General features: G+C 37.6%; 1 protein-coding gene across 1 annotated transcript in view; it reads left to right on the forward strand.

The window, feature by feature from the left end:
• The window catches only part of LOC101891289 (uncharacterized), a 38,509-nt gene extending 18,492 nt beyond the window's left edge, over positions 1-20,017 (forward strand). Inside the window, 18 exon segments of the mRNA XM_059127023.1 lie at positions 6,950-7,566; positions 7,629-7,780; positions 7,868-8,128; positions 11,765-11,919; positions 11,982-12,250; positions 12,404-12,569; positions 12,637-12,819; positions 12,900-13,028; positions 13,031-13,261; positions 13,324-13,513; positions 14,388-14,614; positions 14,688-15,009; positions 15,070-15,331; positions 17,482-17,602; positions 17,657-17,727; positions 17,729-17,903; positions 18,020-18,049; positions 18,052-20,017. Of these exon segments, the coding sequence (XP_058983006.1) occupies positions 6,982-7,566; positions 7,629-7,780; positions 7,868-8,128; positions 11,765-11,919; positions 11,982-12,250; positions 12,404-12,569; positions 12,637-12,819; positions 12,900-13,028; positions 13,031-13,261; positions 13,324-13,513; positions 14,388-14,614; positions 14,688-15,009; positions 15,070-15,331; positions 17,482-17,602; positions 17,657-17,727; positions 17,729-17,903; positions 18,020-18,049; positions 18,052-19,841 (5,319 nt within the window). The 5' untranslated portion in view covers positions 6,950-6,981 and the 3' untranslated portion in view covers positions 19,842-20,017.
• The last annotated feature ends 3,194 nt before the right edge of the window (positions 20,018-23,211 follow it).

The raw sequence follows: 23,211 nt of genomic DNA on the forward strand, positions 1-23,211 counted from the left end.
TGTGCACCAAACGTGTAATATCAGCCCGAATAGTATAGAATTTTGCTCATACAACCAAATTAGGCCTGAAAATACGTATGCCAAATTTGATCGAAATCGGTTCAGATATAGCTATAGATCCCATATATATTGTTCATCCGATTTGTTATTTTTGTCCAACGCAGCCGTAATATGCACTCTGTAACAACAATATTTGGGAAATATATCAAATACAGCTCAGAAATACCTTTGCTAAATTTTATCGAGATCGGTTCAGATTTGCATATAGCTCTCATATATAACTTCGTCCAATTTACCTTTTATTCTGTACCAAACGTCTAATATTTGCCCAAATGGGATGGAATTTGGCACACACGAACGAATTGAGTCTAGAAGGTAGTATGCCAAATTTGAAGATCGGTTCAGATTTAGCAGTAATATGCACTCCGTAACAACGATATTCAAGGAAATATATCAAATACAGCTCAGAAATACCTTTGCTAAATTTTATCGAGATCGGTTCAGATTTGGATATAGCTCCCATATATATTGTTCATCCGATTTGTTGTATTTGTTACCCACAGCCGTAATATGCACTCTGTAACAACGATATTCGGGGAAATATATCAAATACAGCTCAGAAATATCTTTGCCAAATTTTATCGAGATCGGTTCAGATTTGGATATAGTTCCCATAGATATTTTTATCCGATTTCAAATTAATTTCGCACCAAATGGGCAATACAAGTCCGAATTTAAAAGATACAAATGCTTCGGCATATTTAGTCCTTTGAATTTTAAATTATAATTATAATCATAGGGTGTATGATTGAATTCTCCCATTAAAACTTTTATTTGTTAAATTAGCAAAGTGGTGTAGGGTATCATAAAATCCGCCCCGCCCGACTTTAAGACTTTCTTTGCTGGTTTCCCAAATGTATAATATTTTCATCCTCCGTTATATGAAGTTTTCTTGTGGCAACACTGGCAACCGATTTTCCCCTTGATGTCAACAAATTTGCAATACTAGTAGGTTCTGGAACATAACATAATATTTAAATCATACATTAAATGAACGTGAACCTTACTAGTTTCAACACAAGATCTGTTATAAAAATGTTATAGATCGGACCATTTCTTCTGGTACATCCCCCACAAAGGGTCAAAGTTTCGAATAATCAAAACGATTATAAAATTCGATATAAGCATCAGGTTCTCTTCATATTTCACACATCACAATATTTTTATCAACCCAAGTTCTGGTGTAAAGATGGACTGGTATCCATTCCTTCTGGCACCTCCCCCACAACGGGTCAAAATTTTGAATATTCATGAAGCTTATAAAACCCGAAATTAACATCCGATTCCATTCAGACTTGGTACATCTCAATATTTCCATCAACACAAGATCTGTTATAAAGATGGTACAGATCGGACGAATACTTCCGGTACGTCTCCCACATAGGGTTCAAGATTTTGAAAAACAAAACCCTCAAAGAAAGCGAAATAATCATCCCATTCTCTTCAAATTTAACACATACAAATCTTTTTACTAATACAAGATCTGTTGTAAAAATGGTATACCCCTTCTGGCACTTCACCTACGAAGGAGCATCATTTTGAAAATTTTTATCTGTTATAACGTGCGAAACAAGTCAGCGATTCTTTACAACTTGCTATATCTTAATATTTCTCTCAACCAGAAAAAGGAGATGTGATTATTCGGGTCCGATACGAAATGGACCATTGCTTTGGAACCTACTCCATAGAGGGTACTTGTCATTATAAGTTTAAAAATAATCATAATCATATACATAAAACAAAAAAAAAAGAAAAAACAATCATTAAAATACGAACGGCCTTCCGAATAAGTATTTATTTTCTGGGAATTTCGAGCCTTAGCTAGGTTAAAACAAGCCTGGGTCCTCATTGACCTCTTGTAAAGTTTGCTTCAGTTTCATGACAAAACAACGCAAATTGTGACCTCTAGAAGGGACGGACATGTGACAGCATCAATCCATTTTATAAATAAGTGGTATCGCCTCACCACTGTCAGTCACCCAACAACGCAGAGAACACTTAAATCTCGATTGCTTCGATGTAAATATATATACATATATATATGTGTGTGTTTCCATAAAATTCATTCATCGACCCTTATGTGGGCCGGTGATCGAGCACTTTGGCCTAGTCTGATGTGCTTGTTTTTGTTTGGGGGTTTTTCATTTTTATTTTCATTTGCCATTTTAAATTGCCTCAAAATACACAAGCACACAAACATCATCAGGTACATGCTCACATAGGTATGTACGCACATATGTATATACATTCATACACAATGGGGGAAGTTTCATTTTTATTCTCTACGCTTTAATGATGCATTAAGTTTTCCCCAAAAAATTCTCAACAAATATGCGTACTTCGAATGATTTTACATGGACTGGAAAATTTGTTGTATTTCGTTGCTGTTTCCATATTTATTGGATTTGGGTCTTCGGGTTTTGTTTTTGTTCGTCTCTTCTTTTTTTTCTTTGGAGGAAAACGTGCTTTTCCCCAAAATTGCTTTTGCAAGAGTGTCTGTGGCTGTGTATTGTGCGGATGAAGGTTGGCGAGTGACGGACGGTTGCTCCCACAACTGGTAATGCTGTTTGGAACGTAATATTTATTTACGTTACGTTTTGCCAAGCCATGAGCTGTTTTATATGGACCATATTGTTTCGGTCGACTATGAGAATGATCACATTCTTGACTTAAGTATTTTTCACACTTATATTATTTTGTGTGTGTGTGTGTCGGTACATTCAAATGGGTCGAAGTGATTTTTTTTACAAAAATTATTTTTTTAGCCATCAAATGAGAATACACTAAATGATAATGGCGAACATGAAATTAGATATATGTATTTTGCCAGTAGTCAGCCTCCATATAGTAGTCTATGTAGCATTCGATGAGCGTAATTTTCTGCACCCTCAAAATCATGGCCATTAAGAAGCAATGTAATCAGAGAGTAACAAAATTTGGAGAGCATCTGCACATGTTCAGGAACTGCTGGGCTGATTTTGACAATTAGCACTATTTCTTAATTGTCTCTTGGCAGAAAAGGATCAAACACAAAAAAGAAAAAAAAAAAAAAAACGAGTCAAATAGAAATGTTAATGAAAACTATCCTTGTGACATATATTTTTATACCCTACAACACTATGAGTTGGGGGTATTATAAGTTTGATTGGGCCAAAAATTATGTAACACCTCGAAATATTGATTTCCCACATAGGAAAGTATATATGGATATTCCTATCTCGCCGAGCTGAGTCGATCTAGCTATGTCCGTCTGTCCATGTTAATTTGTAATCACTCTACAGGTCGCAATTATGGTCCGATCCTCACGAAATTGAAAATGGAGGTGGGACTATGGTAAGAATAGAACCCTCTTGCTTTTGGAGATGATCGCATAATATTAAGGGATTGAAATGGACCAAAAACTGAAAAATTTCCTGATTTTGCAGTTGCTCCACAGGCCGCATTATGGACCAATCGAAGCGGAAGTTAGCATGGGGCTAGAGCTTAGGGCTGGGTAGAAGCCTTCCAATTTTGAAGGTCATTGGGTAATATTTAGTGGGTGAAATAGACCATAACGTTCGTGTTAAATAAAAGTCAAATTTTCCATTAAACCGCGAATATTTTTTATCCCGACGAATTCACAAATTGACGAACTGGTCAATTCTTTCGATGCCGATAGTAAATATATCGGATATATATAGCGAAATATACAGAATGCTAGAATGCTTATATCTCAAGAATGGCTGAACCGATTTTGACAAATTTTGATAGACCCATAGTTACTTTTGAGAACCTTCATAGAATCACTTTCTGAGTCGATTTATGCATGTCAGTCCGTCTGTCCGTCCGTCCGTCCGTCCGTCCGTCTGTCCATGTATTCTTGTGAACAAAATGCAGGTCGCATTTATTATCCGATTGAGATGATTTTTTCCAAACAATATTTTTTTGGCTCAAGGACGAACCCTATTGAAATTGGTGAGAATCGGATCAAATTTAGATATAGCTCCCATATATATCTTCATCCGATTTCGGGTTAAATGTGCACCAAATATCCACTATCAGTCCACATTACCTGAATTTTGGCACACCCAACCGAGTTCGGTCTAGAAGCAAGTATATCAAATTTGGAGAAAATCGGTTCAGATATAGCTATAGCTCCCATATATATCTTTCATCCGATTTGATCTTTAAGTCCCTCACATTCCTACTATGCACTCCACAACCGTGATATTTGGTACCAGGTATTAGATGGAGCACAGAAATAGCTGTTTTATATTTTATCGAAATCGGTTCAGATTTGGATATAGCTCCCATATATATCTTCATCCGATTTCGGGTTAAATGTGCACCAAATGGCCAATATCAGCCCAAATGGCCCGAATTTTGGCACATGTGACCGAGATTAGCCTTAAAGCAAATACAACAAAATCGGTTCAGAAACAGCTATAGCTCCCATATATATCTTCATCCGATTTCGGGTTAAATATGCACCAAATGCCCACTATCAGTCCAAATTACCTGAATTTTGGCACACCCAATCAGATTTTGATATAGCTCCCATATATATTTTCATCCGATTTCGGGTTAAATGTGCACTAAATGGTCAATATCAGCCCAAATCACCAGTCTAGAAGCTAATACGTAAAATTTGGAGAAACCCGGTTCAGAGATAGCTATAGTTCGTAAAATGCACGATAGAATTAGATAGATTTTGATTTTGTACCAAATATCTCATAGAGCTCTGAAATGCCCTGTATAAACCTTTTTACGAGAGCTCTACTAAATATGCATAGTGGTGTAGGGTATCATATAGTCCTTACTGGTTTCATTTTGACTTATAATATTGAAGTGTATATATTTTGTGATATTTTTTCACCGTACAACACAGGTTGGGTTTATTATATACAGATTGCAATTATCGTCCGATAGGATAGGATTCGGCTCAGAAGGGCTAGGTCTATTGTTTTCAAAGATGTCCGCTATATATTTAGGGTTTAAAATGGACTAACAACTAAAAATTTTTCTGATTTTGCACCCGTTATAAAGGTCGCAAATAGAAACCAAAGGACACGAAATCTCGTATGAAGTTGGAGTTTAGGACAGCGGGTAGAATGGACCACTACTCTTGTGTGCAAAAATACCAACATTTCCATTCCAGATGATCGCAAAATATTTAGGGGATCAAATGAACCAAAAACAGAAAAAATTTCCTGATCCCACAATTGAAGCCAATCGATACGCGGAGAAGAAAGTTAAGGACAGGGAAGAAGTCTAGCATTTTGGATAACCATTGGATTATATTTAGCTGTAAAATGTACCACATAAATTAATAGCACGACGGAGTGCGTAAATATTGGGCAAATGGCCCCGGTCAAAATGATATCTGGTCTGTGCTCCGTGACATAATTTCAAAAGCGAAATCTTCCGAAATGGGTTTGGACATAAAGGGGCTTCTAACATATTGTAGTGTTGTAGGGTATCACATGGTCGGCCCCGCACGACTTTGCTTACTTGTTTTTTTAATTTTTCGTAAATGTTTATATCGTATGACATTTTTTCAATTTGACATGCTATATTGGATTGTACATTTATTATTGTTTTTTTTATACACTCAGCTATATAGCTAGAGAGGGTATAAATCATTTGATACGGTCAAACGTGCCTGATTGAAATAACGGTTTTAGACCCTAGGTCTCTTTAACCAAATCCATTTCAGGACATTTGGACTCGATCTAGCGAAGTCCGTCGTCCATCTGTCTGTCTGTCAGGTTGGCGCGCAAGGTAACTGTTGAAGCGATCATGGTACAATAAAAAGGTAAGATAGAGCTACCAGCTAGTTACAATTTGTTTCCAAATATGCCCGACTTTTATTTATGCACAGTGTAGGGTGCACATTAAAGATAATAACCATTTTTTTCATGGAATTGAAATATGGAGCAAGTTGGATAAAATTTTTGAAAGAAAATCCGGCCTTGTCTTTCATCATTTGCGCTTTTTTAACAATATTCAAAATAAGGAAAAATATTAAATAAATTGGAACAACCTGTTGAATCTAATTTTGAATAATTCTGACAGAAAGTGGGCATTTCCTCAGGGGTGTATTTCTGTACTTTTACGAAACTGTTCTACCTCCTTGTTGTACCATGGAAGGGAGTATCCCATTTTTTCCAAACTTGATACATCGTAATATATTGACTTAGATCGAGTTCGGATATGGGCAATATCTGTCCACTCGTTCTGGTACCTCCCACACAAAATGTCACAATTTTCAAAGAAAATAATTTATTGCACATTAAGTGAAAAGATAATCCGATTTTGTCCCAACTTTGTGAATCCTAATATTTTCATCAGTGCTAGGTCAGGTGCGAAAACGGACAATATCGGTTCGCTGCATCAAGTACCTCACCCACAAAGGGTAAAAATTGTGGATAATTATAAGTCTAATAAAATATGATGTAAGTGTCCGATTGTCTTCAAATTACACACATCACAATATTTTTATTAATCCAAGGTCTGGTGTGAAGATGTTGTATATCGGTCTACTCCTTCTGGTACCTCCCCCACAAAGGGTCAACATTTTGAATATCCATGAGGCTCATAAAACACACAATTAATATTCTATTTTGGCACAGACTTGGCACATCTTTATATTCCTATAAACACAAGATCTGTTATAAAGATGGTAGAGATCGGACCATTCCTTCTGGTACCTCCCCAACAAGGGGTCGAAGTTTTAAATAACCAAAACGATCATAAAATCCGAAATAAGCATCTGGTTTATAATAAAAATTGTGGCACTTATGTGAGTCCCATCTGGGAATTATCATGCTTTGAAAAGATATGCATTAAAGACTAAAAGTATTAGATTTTATTGTTATATATAATTAAATTGCTTTAACCTTCCTTTCAGTTCATGCTCTAATCTCATCATAAGCTTACATCATGGAAAAATCACACATGGATAAATCCCAGCTCAGTACACCGACATCGACGACCACGACAACACCAACATCTCGCCCGTCGTCACGGCGTACCTCAACAATCATTCCTCGTGATTCGCTACCTTCACCGCCACCAGATCCCCGTGGTGGTGCCAGTCAAAGCGATAACGTCTTTGTCTATCCCACACCCAGTGAGAAAAGTCTACCCGCCGAACTACAAGGTCTACTGCGTTGTGCCGAACGTCAAGAAGAATTCCAACAAATCTTCAGTAAGAAAATTGCAAACGATTGTCGGACATTACACCATATGGATGATGCCTCCGCTCAGGGGGGCGGCGACGGAGCTGGTGGTGGTGGTGATAAACACACCTGTAGTTGTTGTGAAAAGCTCAGCAAAGAATGTGCTGAATTTATGGAGCCATTGCATTTTCGTTTAAATGGCGCTGTGACAGCTGCTCTGGCCGCCTACGGAGTCATAGAACAACTGAATCATCTCTACTCCATGTGGGAGCATTACATTAGCAAAGAGCGTGAGTTGCGTGAACGAAAGGAGTGTTTGCGTTATGTCAAATTATTAGAAAAAAAGGTGGGTGCTAGCTATTCAGTTACTCGGAAAAGGAATTTTAACATTATTTCCATTTTTCATAGCGGGCCGATGCTACCAAAGCAAAACCTTTGACTGGTGCTCCCTTATCGGACAATGAATTAGATCATCAGGATATGGAACAATCAATTGCCTTATTGGAGACGATCTTAAGTCCTGATATATTGGCCCGTTACAAAACTCAGGATTCCAAATTGTAAGTATATCCAAGAGAGGATATTGGAATGTAGAGTTGATTGACAGCTCTTTCTCTCTCTCACTCTTTTCCTTCTGTCTCTCTCAGACAACGTGAACGCAGCAAATCATTTATGATTGAAGATATGCCCAGCATCAGGGCTGATCGTGAGGCTTCCAAAAGTCACGGCGGTATACCACAACTGCTACGGCGGCAGAGCACATATTGCGATAGCAAATCCAAAGTATCAAAATGGACTAAGGTCAAGGCGGCCTTTAAGTGGGAGAAAGCCAATGTTCCAATAATGTATGAAACGAGTCGCGATGGTATCCATGTAGGCTTGCAGCCGAACAACAATGAAGTGGCTAGGTAAATCAGTGAAATTACATTTCTTTATGGGTGACATTGTAAACCTTAAGGAGGATTTCGATAAATGGAAGTTATTTTTAAGTCATCTATGGATAGTAGGTCTATGAAGATGTTCTATAGACAGAGGACTTGGAAGAGCCTTCAATACATATAAAAATAACTTGTTTGAGTTTTTATTCTCAGGAGACCTTGCTGTGGTCTTCCACACCCTTTAGGGGGTATTCTGTGCACCGAAGCCTTTTTCAAGACATTTATGGATAGACTATCATATCAAAATCCGCAATGGTTATAATTACATGAATTGCTATCGAAATTCTGTGCCCAAAAAAGATTCTGTGTATTCATTAGTTGAGAAGTGGTGAAGAGATGTTTTTTTCTAACCACAAAAATTCGAGAGATCGTGCTAAATTTAGTCCGCATACACCAAGGGGTTGTCCTTCGGATTTATTAATTTCATAGCAAATGCCAATCGTGCTGAAAACTGCAAACTTTTGAATTTGAATTTAGAGAATTGGAGGTAGGAACATATTTCCAATAATAATCATATCCCCAATTAAAGTTTGTGTAGTATGGAGGGTATATTCAGTTTGTCATGATTTAGCGATGTCCATCCGTCTGTCAGTCTGTGGAAATCACTCTAGCTTCCGAACGTAATAAAGCAGGTTGAGAAAATTTCACTCAAATGTATATTATGTCTGCAGGACATTTGGTATTGAAAATGGACCATGTAGATTTACGTTTGGTACAGCCGCAATATAACGGTACCTCCCAATATTCGGAACTTTGATAATTTTAGAGACATTATTCGGAGACATTTAGAGACATTAACCGGAATTGGTTCAAATTTGGTAATTGAAGTTCGAAATGCATACTACAGCCTACGACAGAAGATTGTCTGTGCAGTTCCACGTCTTTGTATACATTCGGTATTTGTAACATTTTAAAACACTTTTTAACGGATTTTTTTCTTTGAAAATTGCCAAATTCGTTCCAAATGGTGGAGGGCATTCAAAGTTCGACCCGGCCGAACTTTCAGCTTTTTTACTTGTTTACTGTTAGCCTCATACCATTGCAAAGGCGTTGTGGGTCAGTGCATCTTAATAAAATCATATTCCAATCTGTCACATGCCATATTTCATTGAAATTGGAGGTACATACCGTGTTTGGTGCATAAAATATGTGAAATCGGCCGAGAATATATATGGAAGATATCTACAAATTTTAACCGATTTCAAATTTGTTATTGTGTCCAAATTCCGCCACACATTCTGAATTTCATTGGAATAGGACATACATATGGTGTTTGGTACATAACATTCATAAGATCGACCGAAAAGTATATATATGAGAGATGTATCCAAACCTCATCCGATTTCAATATAATTTGGCAAATTTATTTTTGTACCAAATTTAGTCACTCATGCCGAATTTCATTGGAATCGGACATACGTATCGTGTTTGGTGCATCAAATATGTGAAATCGGACGAAAATATATATGGAAGCTATATCCAAATCTGAACCGATTTAAATATGATTTGACAAATTTATTTCCTGATCAAATCCCGACACAAATTTCAAATGTCATAGAAATCGAACATACACAGCGTGTTTAATGCATCAAATACATGAAATCGGGCGAAAATATATATGAGAGCTATACCCAAATTTGAACCGATTTCCATAAAAATGGCAAATATATTTTCTAATCAAATAAAATATATATGGGAGCTATATCCAAATCTGAATTAATTTTCTAATCAAAATCCCGTCACATATTCCAAATTTCTTTGGAATCGAACATACATATCGTGTATGGTGCATAAAATACATGAAATCGGTCGAAAATATATATGAAAGCTATATCCAAATCTGAACCGATTTTAGCATAATTTGACTAATTTATTTTCTAATCAAAATCCCGTCACACATTCCCAATTTCATTGGAATCGAACATACATATCGTGTTTGGTGCATCAAATAAACGAAATCGATTTAAGATATATATGGGAGCTATATCCAAATCTGAACCGATTTCAATATAATTTGACAAATGTATATTTGTTTTAATTTCCGCTATATATTCCAAATTTCATTGAAATTAGATGTTTGGTGCATCAAATACATGAAATCGGGCGAAAGTATATATGAGAAAAATGGCAAATATATTTTCTAATCAAATCCCGTCGTTTAATCCAAATTTGCAGAATGTATCTGTAATCGATAAAATCCAAATTTTTGGGAGGTACCTCCGATTCTGACGGCCCCGAGTGGAATTTCAACAAGTCAAAAAGTAGTAAGTTCGGCCGGGCAGAACTTTGAGTACCCTCCACCATTTGGAACGAATTTGGAAATTTTCAGAAAATAAAATCATTACAACATTCTGTTAAAATTTTAAAAATACCAAATATAGGCATTCAATTGAGGTGTATACGATGTAGGCCTACATAGGCATTGTTTGTCATAAGCTATTACCATATTAAAATTCGTAACTTGAAATAAACGGTGAATAATGTTGCTAAAATCATAAAAATATCGTATATAGGGAGGTACCGTTATATCGGAGCTGTACGAAGGCCTGGACCTGCATAGACAATTTTCTGTCACAGGCTGTAGCATCCATTACGAACTTCTAATACCACACCTCAAACAATTTCGGTGGGTATTGTACCTAAAATCGTCAAAATACCGAATATAGGGATGTACTGATATATGGGCCCTATACGAAGACCTGAACCAGCATAGATAATTTTCTGTCTTAGGGTGTAGTATTCAATTCGAACTTCAAATACCAAATTTGAAACAATTCCGGTGAATAATGTCGCAACAATCATCAAAATACCGAATATAGGGGGGTACCGTTATATAGGGGCTATACGAAAATGTGGACCTGCACAGACAATTTTCTGTCTTAGGGTGAAGTATCCAATTCGAACTTCAAATACCAAATTTGAAACAATTCCGGTGAATAATGTCGCTAAATTCATTAAAATACCGAATATCGGGAGGTACCGTTATATGGAGGATATAAGAAGACGTGGACTTGCACAGACAATTTTCTGTCTTAGGGTGTAGTATCCATTTCGAACTTTAAATACCAAATTTGAAACAATTCCGGTGAATAATGTCGTTAAAATCATTAAAATACCGAAAATCGGAAGGTACCGTTATATGGTGGCTATATGAAAACGTGGACCTACATGACCCATTTACGAACTTAACCTGCCTACTGGAATACTAAACATGTGTGCAAAATTTTAGCCATCTATCTCAATTCATTCGAAAGATAGCGTGATTACAACAGACAGACAGACGGACATAGCTAAATCGTCTTAGAATTTTACGCTGATCAAGAATATATATACTTTGTTGGGTCTGACATGAGTATTTCGAGGTGTTACAAACGGAATGACAAAGTTAATATACCCTCCATAGAATGGTGGAGGGTATAAAAATATGTAAAGCCTATGTTACTTTCAGGCGATGTTGTAGTATACTTGGAAATTTTCAGGAAAATCTGTTCAGCGGTTTTCGAGTCCATTACCCATCAGACGGGAAGATATTCACATTTTATTATTAGCCCAGGAATACCTACGATATCTCACATCCATTTCTTATTTATTTTCATTCCATTACAGATATTTGCGTGTACCCTCCGTACCCTGCGGCAACAGTTCGGCTGACAGCATCTTAAGTTCATCATCTGGACATTTGCTAAGTGAAACAGGCACGCCGGGCACTATCAGCTCAGCCAGTTCAATGGACGATATTGATAACACCGGCTGTCCAATGAGTATTCATATTTGTTATTGTTGTTAAACACAGTAATTTAAATTTGCTCTGTTTTTCCATTAGGAAGAGACTCATCAAAAAGTGAAACATTGGAAACATCAACTGAACGGTCAATGTCCCAGCCAACGGTGCAGGAATCCAAGTCGGCCGATACTTTAATAGTGGATGATATCAAATATGCAATGCCACCGAAATCATCGTCGAATAAATCGATACGACGCAGTAAAATGGTGTCTGACTTTGAGGTGGTGCCCGAGGATGTTGAGGCGGTTATAAAAACTCAAACAAAGCGTAAAAATCCTCCACGACCCTTAGATCTAAATCTGAGACAGGTGAGGCACGAAATTTAATGTGGGAAATTTTTCCACAAAAAATAAAGGAAATCTTCTCTACACTTACAATGCCGACGTTGGGCGCAATTTAAAATTGTTATTCTTATTCCAATATTACAATATATCTTGAATCCTTTCCATTTGGCACCTTAGGATCTAAATGACTCGGAAAACTATTTTGCATCATCGCAGTTGCTAAAAGCCAGTCCCCAGGAGGGTACCCAGTCCTTGCATCGGGCTCTCAAGAAAGTTAACTCCCCCGTAAATTCCTCTGTACCATCTAGTCCTTCACGACATTCTGATTTCTTTGCTGAATTTGGTTGGTATTCAAAGCGTTGAGGAAACCACTTCTGTTTACATATATCTCTTCTCCCCTTCCCACGCAGAGAGTGAAGAACAGTCTAGCGGAGATTTCTCCGAGCCGAATTCACCGAAACACACAACTTCACGTCAAAGTTTTGAGTTGCAACAGGAGGAAATCAATCGTCGCTATCAGATACTACGAGCCAAACTGGATCAAGAATTCGAAACGAAACGCAAGGAATGGGAAAAATTGCAATCGAAACGAGGTAGGTATACAGAGACCCGAACAATCCACCGCAAGATCGTGTTGTCCCCTTTTGTATTATGAACATATGATTGTTTTTAGCTGTAGCTTTAGTTTCTGCTCATAAACCTCCAGAACCACTGTCACCGACCACCCACTCACCAAATATGGCCAGCAATTTTTCGACAAAAATGTTAGAGGAAAATCTAACACCTGACTTCAAGAAGAAGCTGCAAAATGGCGTGTCAAGAAACAGGCTTCGATTGGAGGTATACATGGAGGACCACCGGTGTCACCGATTTCCCCCAAGGACACAACCACATCCTGTTCAAGCACAAATGTGCCAAAGGATGCTAAAATCGATTGGAACCTGTGGAAAACTGGGCAATTGAAATTGGAGGGGCAGGGGTTGAAACCATTGCCAGACCAAAAGGATTTACCGGAAGAATTTCAAAAGAAGTTGGGTAAGTTGGGCTGAAATACCTAATAGTTTCCGTTACAAAACAACATCTCCCCTTTTTTACAGAGGAATGGAATAAAATCAAACGTGGAGGCTCTGCCACGAATTGTACCGATTCGCTTAAGCGGCACAAGCATGGCGGTTCGGGAAAGAAGGGAGAGTCTGACGATGATCGTGGTGGCGGTGGAGGTGTCAGCAGTGATAAAGATAAACGCACGGATAAGCATAAACATCACGATAAAGAGAAATCGGAGAGGTAGGTAAATCGAGGCAGCACGTAGTTTTTCTGTAGAAGACCATTCGAAGGTCTTTTGGGTACAGGAGACCATCAAAAGGGGTTGTCTTTAGAAGAGATTTTTTGGAGGTCTTCCGTCTCCTGGAGGAGACCTTCCGAGGGTATTTGTCTGTGGTTGACTTTCTGAATACCTTTTGCGTATAAGGAATATACCTGTTTACAATAATTTCGAAGGTCGTCTTATGGAAAACATCTTTAAAAGATCTTCCAAAGGGTTCTTCTTTTTATAGAACACATCCGAAAGTCTTCTGTCTTCTTTCGTTAGAAGATCTACTCACTTTCTTTACTTATAGACGATATTTTGAAAATCGGAAGAAGAACTTCCATCTGTCCATAGAAAATCATGCGAAGGCTTTCTTTCCATAAAATAATTCCCAAAGATCTTTTGTCTATGAAGTACTTGCCGATAGACTTCTGATTATAGGAGACCTTCCGAATGACTTGAATCTATGGAAAAGTTTTTAAAATATAATATATATAGCGACCTTCCAAATGTCTTCTGTGTACAGGAAAGTATTACGTCTGCAGAAGATTCTGAAAATGTATATCTATGGAAGTAAATATGAAAATCTTCTGTATAAAGAATACAGCACGAAGATCTTCTGTAAAAGAACACAATCTACTTATAGACGACCTTCCACAGGTCTTACGAAAAACTTCTTTCCCTTTAATATGTCCTTCCAAAGCTCTTCTGTCTGTAAATGGCATTCCTTCTGATGATTTTCTGTCGAAGGGAGTCATTTAGAAAGTTTCATATCATACAATGTCTTCGAAGATTTATCCATGTTGTGAGTTTCTACTTAACATTTATCTCCCACAAATACTTTCTCTGCAGATTGGCAAAACTAAAAGCCATCGTCAGTGATCATCCAGCCAAGGAGATTGAAGTGAAGACCTCTGCCGGGGTTATGAAATTCGAGGGTATTTCCCGCAAGTTTACACGTAAACTTTATGAATGGGAAAAAGCTCGTGGTATTGGACCAGAATCGTCAACATTCGCACTGCTACATCCGGGCTACTGTCCCATTGATGTGAAACGCATTTCCAAGGAGACACATAATCGTAAGAGTTAGTTGGTGTTGTTGCTTTCTAGTTGCTCATTTATAGCTGAACTCCATGTTGTATCTTTCCATAGATGAAAATTCTCCTACGCTCAGCCGTTCGTTGTCATTGGACAGTATTTCGCCCAGTATTGCATTGCCTGTGATATCGCAGCAAGCTTCCAGTCTCTCATTGAACGATGTCAATGAGTTGAAGGAAATGGAAGGTGTTGTTAGCAGTACCGATGCCCTGGCCATTGACAGCGATTACAAGAGGTGTGACGAGCCCGAAGCTGTTATGGTCGAGGTGGAAGATCACATTGTGGAAACGGCCTCGCCGCTGGTGGTAGCCCATGCAATGGGCAAGCAGGAAACGCCCGTATACAAATATGAGGAGAAAGCTTGTAAAGATTTTTGGTATGCCAAAATTACGTTGATTATGATGATGCAATTTGTTAATCCCAATTTTCTACGCAGCAATACAAGAAAAATACAAAGTTTTGAGTCTCATACCAACATTGCTCCACTTTTGAATGTTTTGAAAAATTCGGAAGAGTTGTTAAAGTTGCTGAAGAAGAAATCACCCGAAATATCGGAAAATACGGCTTTACGTTTTTGTGAAAGCACTTTGGCCCTGATTCGCAGCAGTTATACATATTATTCGGCCAATCTGGTTAAACCAAATGTTCTGAATGCCATTTCCGATGTACAAAACGAATTGAGTCGTTTGAGAAGTTTGGTAAGTAAAGAATGGAATCTATCATAGGAAGGAAGTAGGTGAAATCTATTGTGCATCATAGGCTGTAGTATTCATTACGAACTTCAAATACCAAATTTGAAACATTTCCGGTGAATATTAAATGTCGGTTAAATAACCAAAATACCGAAAATAGGGAATATGGGGGCTAAACCAATATAAATATAGGACCTATACCAACACGAGGACCTACATGGCCCATTTTCAATACCAAAAGTCCTGCAGACATAAAATACATTTGAGTAAAATTGTATGAACCTACTTCATTTCGTTCGGAAGCTAGAGTGATTTCCACAGACGGATAGACGGGCGGATATCGCTAAATCGACATAGAATTTTATGCTGATCTAGAATGCCAAATTTTATATAACCTCCATACTATGGTGGAGGGTTTTAATATAATTGGTAACTGGCTTTCAGGGATGCATATAGGTGGGAGCTTCTGAAGCCCTGGATCTGGCTTTGCACAAGTAGCCATAGGGCAGTAAATACCTGTGTAAATAATTGTTTAAGATTGTACTTTAAGAATCACAGCAGAGATGCATCCAAAGTCTTTTAAAATTCCGATTACTTTGCGGAAAATGCCCACATGTTCGGGGATTAAAGTGAGAACTAGCTTTAATAGTCTAACCATCTAAAGGTCGATGCAAGAGGATTCAGTTGCGGCTAGTTTGTAACTATTTCATTACGGAAAGGTTAAATTCGGCGGCGACGACTTTATAATACCCTACACCACTTTGCATATTTAGTAGAGCTACCCATAACAAACACACGTTTTTATGTGGAATTGATGAGAACTAAATCATACAGCTATTATCGTATTATCGCTACATCCAAATCTGAACCGATCTCGATAAAATTTGGCAGAGGTATTTCTATGATGCATTTTATAGTTGACACCAAATATCCTTGTTAAGGAGAGCATTTTGCGGGTGTGAGGGACTTAAAAATGAAATCGGATGAAACATATATATAGTACCTACAGTTAAAATATAACTGATTTTCACCAAATCTGATACACTTTCCCGGCTAAATTCGTTTGTATGTGAACCGATCTGTGTTTGATATATTATTACGGATGTGGAGGAAAAATAATAAAATCGTATTAAAGATATATATGAGAGTTATAGCTATATTTGAACGGATTTCCACCAAATTTGACAAATGATCAATTTGATCGTATGTACCATTCTATTTGGACTAATATTACGCATTCGGTGCACAAAAGATGGTTAATCGATCGAAGATATCTATGAGAGCTATATCTAATATTAACTCCAATGACCCATGCAAAATTTTATGTCGATGAGGCAATAGATTCGACCTGTACCTTGTTTACAAAAATACATGGACAGACGGACTGGCGTAAGGACATGCATAAATCAACTCACAATGTGATATATGCAGATCATCAAGGAAGGGAAGATGTTCTGAGAGCAAATCTACAGATCGGCTATATTTACCGAGAATATTTACCGACCTTCTATGACTGACGGGTTCTCGATGCAGATATCTACATAACTTCTAAGTAATGAGAAAATCTACAGACCCTTTATGAGAAGATCTACGGATCTCCTATGAGAAGTCTTACGGGTCGTTAATGAGGATATCTATTGATCATCTAATAGAAAATCTTCCGATCTTCTGGAGACGATCTAATAATCCTTTTAGGGGAATGTCTACCGACAACATACCCACAAATCTTCTCTGAGAAGTTCTTCAGATTTTCTTCGGTTTCTTAATGAAAATATTTGCTGATATTCTAAGATAAGATCCAGAAGATCTAATGATTTTTTAAGGGAAACACTATTGATCTTCTAACAGAAGGTCTTCTCTGAGAAAGTCTGCAGCTCTTCTGTGAACAGTTTTCCTGCGAAAAGACCTTCGGGTATTTTAAGAAAAAAAAACTACAGATCTTCTGCAGAATTTCTACAGGTAAATCAGAGGATTTTCAACGAACAATACCCAGATTTTCTATTAAAATAACTTTTGGTAAACTACGATAAACTTCCAAAACAAGATCTACATATCTCCTTAGAGAAAGCACATATTTATGACTCTCATTCAATAAAAAAAAAAAAAATCTACACATGACCATTATTAAGAATAGTTTCAAACTTTTGGATTTTCAGTGCGAGAAGAGCCCTTTGGATGAGGCCTGCTGTCAGGAACTCATGGAGGAACGCAATGCCGAGTACAATGAAGAATTCGAGGGATTACACGAAACTTTGGATATACTAAAGCAAAATATACGTGAGTCTTTTTATTATTATGAGGGATAAGACCGTTAAAACCATTTTCTTTCAGAGGGTGGTATGCCACGCTATTCCAAGGACATGGTACCGGATATCAACATAATTTCCGAAGAAGGATTCAATTCGTCATCGTTTTGTAGCTTCGGGAGATAATCGCAACGATAATCTGTCAACAACTTTGGAGGCCACAGATGAGTTGAGTACTTCTATGGTGGAAAATGATGCCGAAGGTCCTTGTCCACCTGATGCCCACACTTCTGTCATAACTGAAAATGTTGCAAACACTTTGGTTGGTGGCAGTTGTGTAGGTGTGGCAGCTATGCGTTTTGTAAATGCAAACGGCAGTGGTAACGGGAATGGAAATAGTAACGGAGCTGGTGCTGGTGGCGCCGGCAGCATTGGCAGTGGGACCAAGAAAAAATTCGTCTGCGTAAAATGGGTTCCCGACAAACAGTAAAACCGAAAGCGACAGCAGTGATGAGGACAATTTGAATGTTTTGGAAACGCCACGTCGTTTGAAGCGGAAAAACTATCGCCTCAAACAAAGATCCTTTGATGAGGATCCCAGTTCGACCACCATTGCCGAAGAGGTTGGTGAACACATTCTAAAGAGCATGGAGCCGGTAAAAACACCACGACCCATGAGCCTGCCACTGTCCACGTCGACATCATTGCCCAGTGTATTCGTGAAAACAAAACGAAAAGTATTCACCACGGTACAGGAACCCAGAGCCATAGATGGCCTGGCAGTCATCGAACAGGAGGTGGTACATTCGCCTACCGAAAATGAGGATAAATCACCCATCAAGGATGGGGCGCAGAAACCACCCAAACTTCAGCGAGATGATACCTTGAAGGCCAGTGATAATAACCCCGAGAACTTGATTGCAAATATGCCGAATGAAATCAAGCCACGCCTATTGCTTGTCCATAAATCCATTAGTCTGGAAGATTTGCGCACAGAAATAGATTTTGAAGATAAGCGAAAATCACACAGCATGGAGAGTCTAAAAAAATCCGATAAACTGTGGAATCCCAAAGAACCCAGAGCTCCCCTGGCCTCGGATAGTTTTCGCAAAATAAATCGCAGTGTTGAGAATCCTTCGCGGCTTTCGAACATTTCCAAATTCCAAGCGCTCTTGGGTACAAACAAAAAGAAGGATCATATGTTTAAGAAACACAGCGATAAACCATTCATACCTCACCCCGTGGCCGCCAACAAGGGGGCCACAATGAAAAAAATTGAAAATAAAATTGCCAAAACCCAGTCAAGTCCCTACGTCAGTGAAACGGAAGGTAGCCCCGCCAAATACCTTTCCCCTGATAAGTTCGATAACACCATGCCGAGGATTGCTCGTAAATGGGATCGCAAGTCTCTGACGCCCACAACTCAACAAATTAAATTTGATTTTCCACCACCAAATATATCCGAACCTACTACACCAGTATTTGAGCAATATAATCGCCCTCTGACCCCTCTTACCCAAAGGGCCTTGCGTTTGCAAAAGGCCAAAGAGGAATTTTTGCGAGCCAAACCTTCGCCCAAGGCTGTGGTGAAACTACGTGAAAGCAGCACAAGAAGTGAAACATGGTTTGATAATCGTCAAAGTGATTTAAGTTTAAGTTCGACGACCGCCGACGAAGTGTCGCTGCAGGGCGATGTAAGAACGTCCCTGGAATCAGATTTACACAAAAGTCTAAGTGCGGATACAATTCGAGCTGAGTCGCCACCAAATTTGTCCGATGCTGGTACTGATCAAGATTTTGGTGGCATCTATGATTCCTTGCCACGTCAGGTGACAAGGTCAGGTAAAATTTCCAGTAAATTGGGATTTGCCACGTTGGCCTCGAAACTGCGCAAAGTCAAGGCCAAAAAACCCAAAGAACCTAAAAGATCGGTGGCTTCACTGATAGGCGGAACCACTGCCACCGGCACCACCTCTGGAGGCAGCGCTCTGTCGGCTCTGTGTCGTCAAAGTCTTTTGGCGGACATCATTGCGGTACCCCAACAAATGGTGGCATCCGGCGAGAGTTCACGTAAAAGCAGCCTATCGAAACCACCATCACCCCTACTAGCCACCAAAGATAACGTCAGAAAATCCCAATCATCGCCACATGCAACATATAGAGGGGGACCGGGTTCCTCGGCAGCGGGAACACATGATATAGGACGTCCCCCAGTGCACAAGTCGCAGAGTGAACAATATGTTAAACGTCACAAAGAGAGTTATGTCTAGTCAGTGTTAAAATTAAAAACACATTAACAGTAATTCAAATAATTTATTTCAATTTATTTATTTTTTTTTTGATGTTTTAAGTGCCATACACACATCTAAATATTATTAATTATTGCTATTTACATAAATATAAATAGATTTTTTAATGTAGTTTTAAAAATTTTTACAGAAGCCTATTTTCTGTTGTGTTTTTTTATTTTTTTTTTAAGCCATCGAACGCCGAAACCATTTTTTTTTTTAAATTGTAATATATGTTGTTTATTAATTTGATTACAAATATTTATTTCATACACAATAAACGACAAAAAATATGAAAACAAAATGTTTTGTACTTTTCTTAAAAATCTATACTAATAAAAGAGTAAAATAATTGACTGACTGACTAAATGACTCTAGAGCTAAAAACTTAAAATTTGAAATGACAGTCAAACTTGAGTAGTATGGTCGATGTAAGGTGGTATGTTTGGAAGTGCGTTCTTAAATATACGAAAAGTACTAAACGGTACTGCATTTGGTACACTTTGAATTTGGAGGAATGGATGGGGCTGGAATCTTGAAATGTGCTAAATGGTACTAAATTTGGATTTGGGTAAAGCGATAGAGACATTTGGAAATAAGAATACTATTGCATAGTAGGATTGGGGTATGTAGGAAGATTTGGAAATTCGTACTTATGTGTACTACATGGTACAAAATGTGGAACAATTTAAATTCTCTGAGAGTGTAGGAGTGTAGGGGATATGGAGGTACTAAAATGTACGTTTCGATTTGGGTGAACCGGTAGACTTGGAATACTGAAATTTGGAATTAAGATTACTGTTGGAGTGTAGGATTGGGGTATGTAGGAAGTTTTGGAAATGTTTGCTTATGTGTAAAATTTGAATTTTTGTGAACCAATAGATTTGGAATCCTATAATTTGGAATTAGGATTAGGTTAGGTGTACTAAATGGCACTTAATTTGCTACAAATTGGAATTGTGTTGAACTGATAGAGCTGGAAATCTGACATTTGGAAATAATTTTTCTATGGGACAGTATGATTGAGGTATGCAGGTAGTGTTTGAAATTTAGGATTGGGTTTTCTAGGAACTTTTGGTAATTCGTAATTATGTTTACTAAATGATAATAAAATATGGAACCAATTGTATTTAGGTGAACCTATAGAGCTGAAGTTCTGAAATTTTTAATCGTAGATTAGATTTCTGAACTTTGGCGTTCGGATCAGAATTGGTGTATAGTTTTGAAATATGGAGGTGATTTAGGAAATACATACCGCACATGTACGAAATGTACTAAATGAACAATATTTGAATTATCGTCGATATTGGTATGTGGAGATGAGGAAATGAATACTTACTTAAAGTACAAGTGGTACTAAATTTGGTATTAAGTATCCATAGAACAATAAATAATTAATGATTGATTGACTAATTCATCAACGACGAGGCGAAACGGCAAAAACTAAAATCTTGAAATTTTGCGGGTGGTCCATGTTGGTGGGTAGGTGTTCGATAAAGCTGAGGCTTCAGAAATTCGTTAAAGTACTAAAAATCACTATGTTTTAAATTCTTGAAATTTGGTATAAAAATAAGTTTGAGAAGTGGTGTTGGCATAAGTGATGTTTTTGGAAATGTTTACTAAGTGCAACAAATGTACTAAATGTTACATAATTCGGTACAATTTGGTTTTGATAGAACAGATTGATGTGGAATTTGTATACCCTAGACCATAAGGTGATATCATATTCTGAGTCCATTTATCAATGTCCGCCTGTCAATGTCTTTTTGTAAAAAAAGTACAGGTCACATTTATTTCCCGATCCAGATAAAATTTTGCACAAGTCATTTGATTAAACCAAGGACGAACCCTGTTGAAATTGGATATAATCGATCAAAATTTAGATATAGCTCCCATATATATCTAAATTTTGCATATACGACCAAATTAAGCCTAAAAACAAGTAAGCAAGGCTACAGTCGAGCGGGGCCGACCGTTGAATACCCTACAACATTATAATAAATGATACAGTTTATATAGGCGAGATATTCGAAAGAATTCCACAAGATATTGTGACAAATAATAAAAGAAAACCATCAGGTTCCGTTCTCTAATTTTCGAATAATAGCAACTTAAACTAATTTGCTCACTTCCAATTTATTGGTAGATGTTGCACTTAAATGGTCTTCCTAGATCTGGAACCAATATTTCCCAAAGACCTATAATCTCCCAGAAGTGGCAAAAGATTAACATTTATTATTGGTTTTTGACTAAAACGCATATATATGAGATACAGACATTTGACTATATTCTTCAACGAAATCAGCCTTAACGAAATAGTCAGAAGTGCGTCTTTCCTGTATTTTTGAATTCTCCAAAAAGTCACTGGAATGGACATTTTCGTATTTTGTCTACAAAAGTTGGCAAACTATTTCACACATTGAATATTTTTGGATGGCCATCCAAAGCTATTTGGTTTTTGCAATGTCCGGTAACCTCCATTCAAATGCGCGTGAGGATCGGGCGATAATTACGACTTGCTGATAATTTTGCAGTTTTTTTTTTGTCCATTTCAACCCCTAAATATATGGCGATTATCTCCAAAAGAGTAGGCTTCTATTCTGACCCTCATGTTATCCCTATGCAAAATTTCATAAGGATCGGGCCATAAGTGCGATCTGTATATGATATCCTGATATCCTAACTACTTAGTTTTGTTAGCTGTAGAAATATTACCAAATGTTTAATTCAAAATGAAAATATGCCAAAATAAATATGACAAAATTGAAAAAATATGAGAAAATATTACAAAATCAATATTTTCATCTTTAGAGAGATATTTTTATGCGATTTTTTAGACGTTTTTTGTTTCCTAACAAGAGGCCATTCTGAATTAATGAGAACTGTCGAAATCAGTTCAGCCGTTCTCGACATATAAGAGATCTTTCAAGCATATCTTCTTTGATAGACATATATATCGCACATATTTTGCTATATATCCGATTTGTTGGATGTTAACATCAATGTAAAGGTCAGAAGTAACCTTGTCATGGCTTCGTGATTTCGCCGGGATTTAAAATATTCACGGTTTAATGAAAAATGTTGAGTTTTTTCAACACAAAATATATGGTCTATTTTACCCGCTAAATATTATCCGATGACCATCCGAATGGTAGGCTTCTTCCCCGCCCTAAACTCTAGCTACATACGAAATTCCGCGTCGATTGGTCTATAATTGCGACCTGTATAGCTACTGCAAAATCCGATATTTTTTCAGTATTTGGTCCATTTCGACCCCTAAATATTACGCGATCATCTCCAAAAGAAATAGGGTTCTATTCTGACCCTAGCCCAACCTCCAATTTAAATTTCG

This window comes from Musca domestica, unplaced genomic scaffold (assembly GCF_030504385.1).
Source record: "Musca domestica strain aabys unplaced genomic scaffold, Musca_domestica.polishedcontigs.V.1.1 42, whole genome shotgun sequence".
NCBI lineage: Eukaryota > Metazoa > Arthropoda > Insecta > Diptera > Muscidae > Musca > Musca domestica.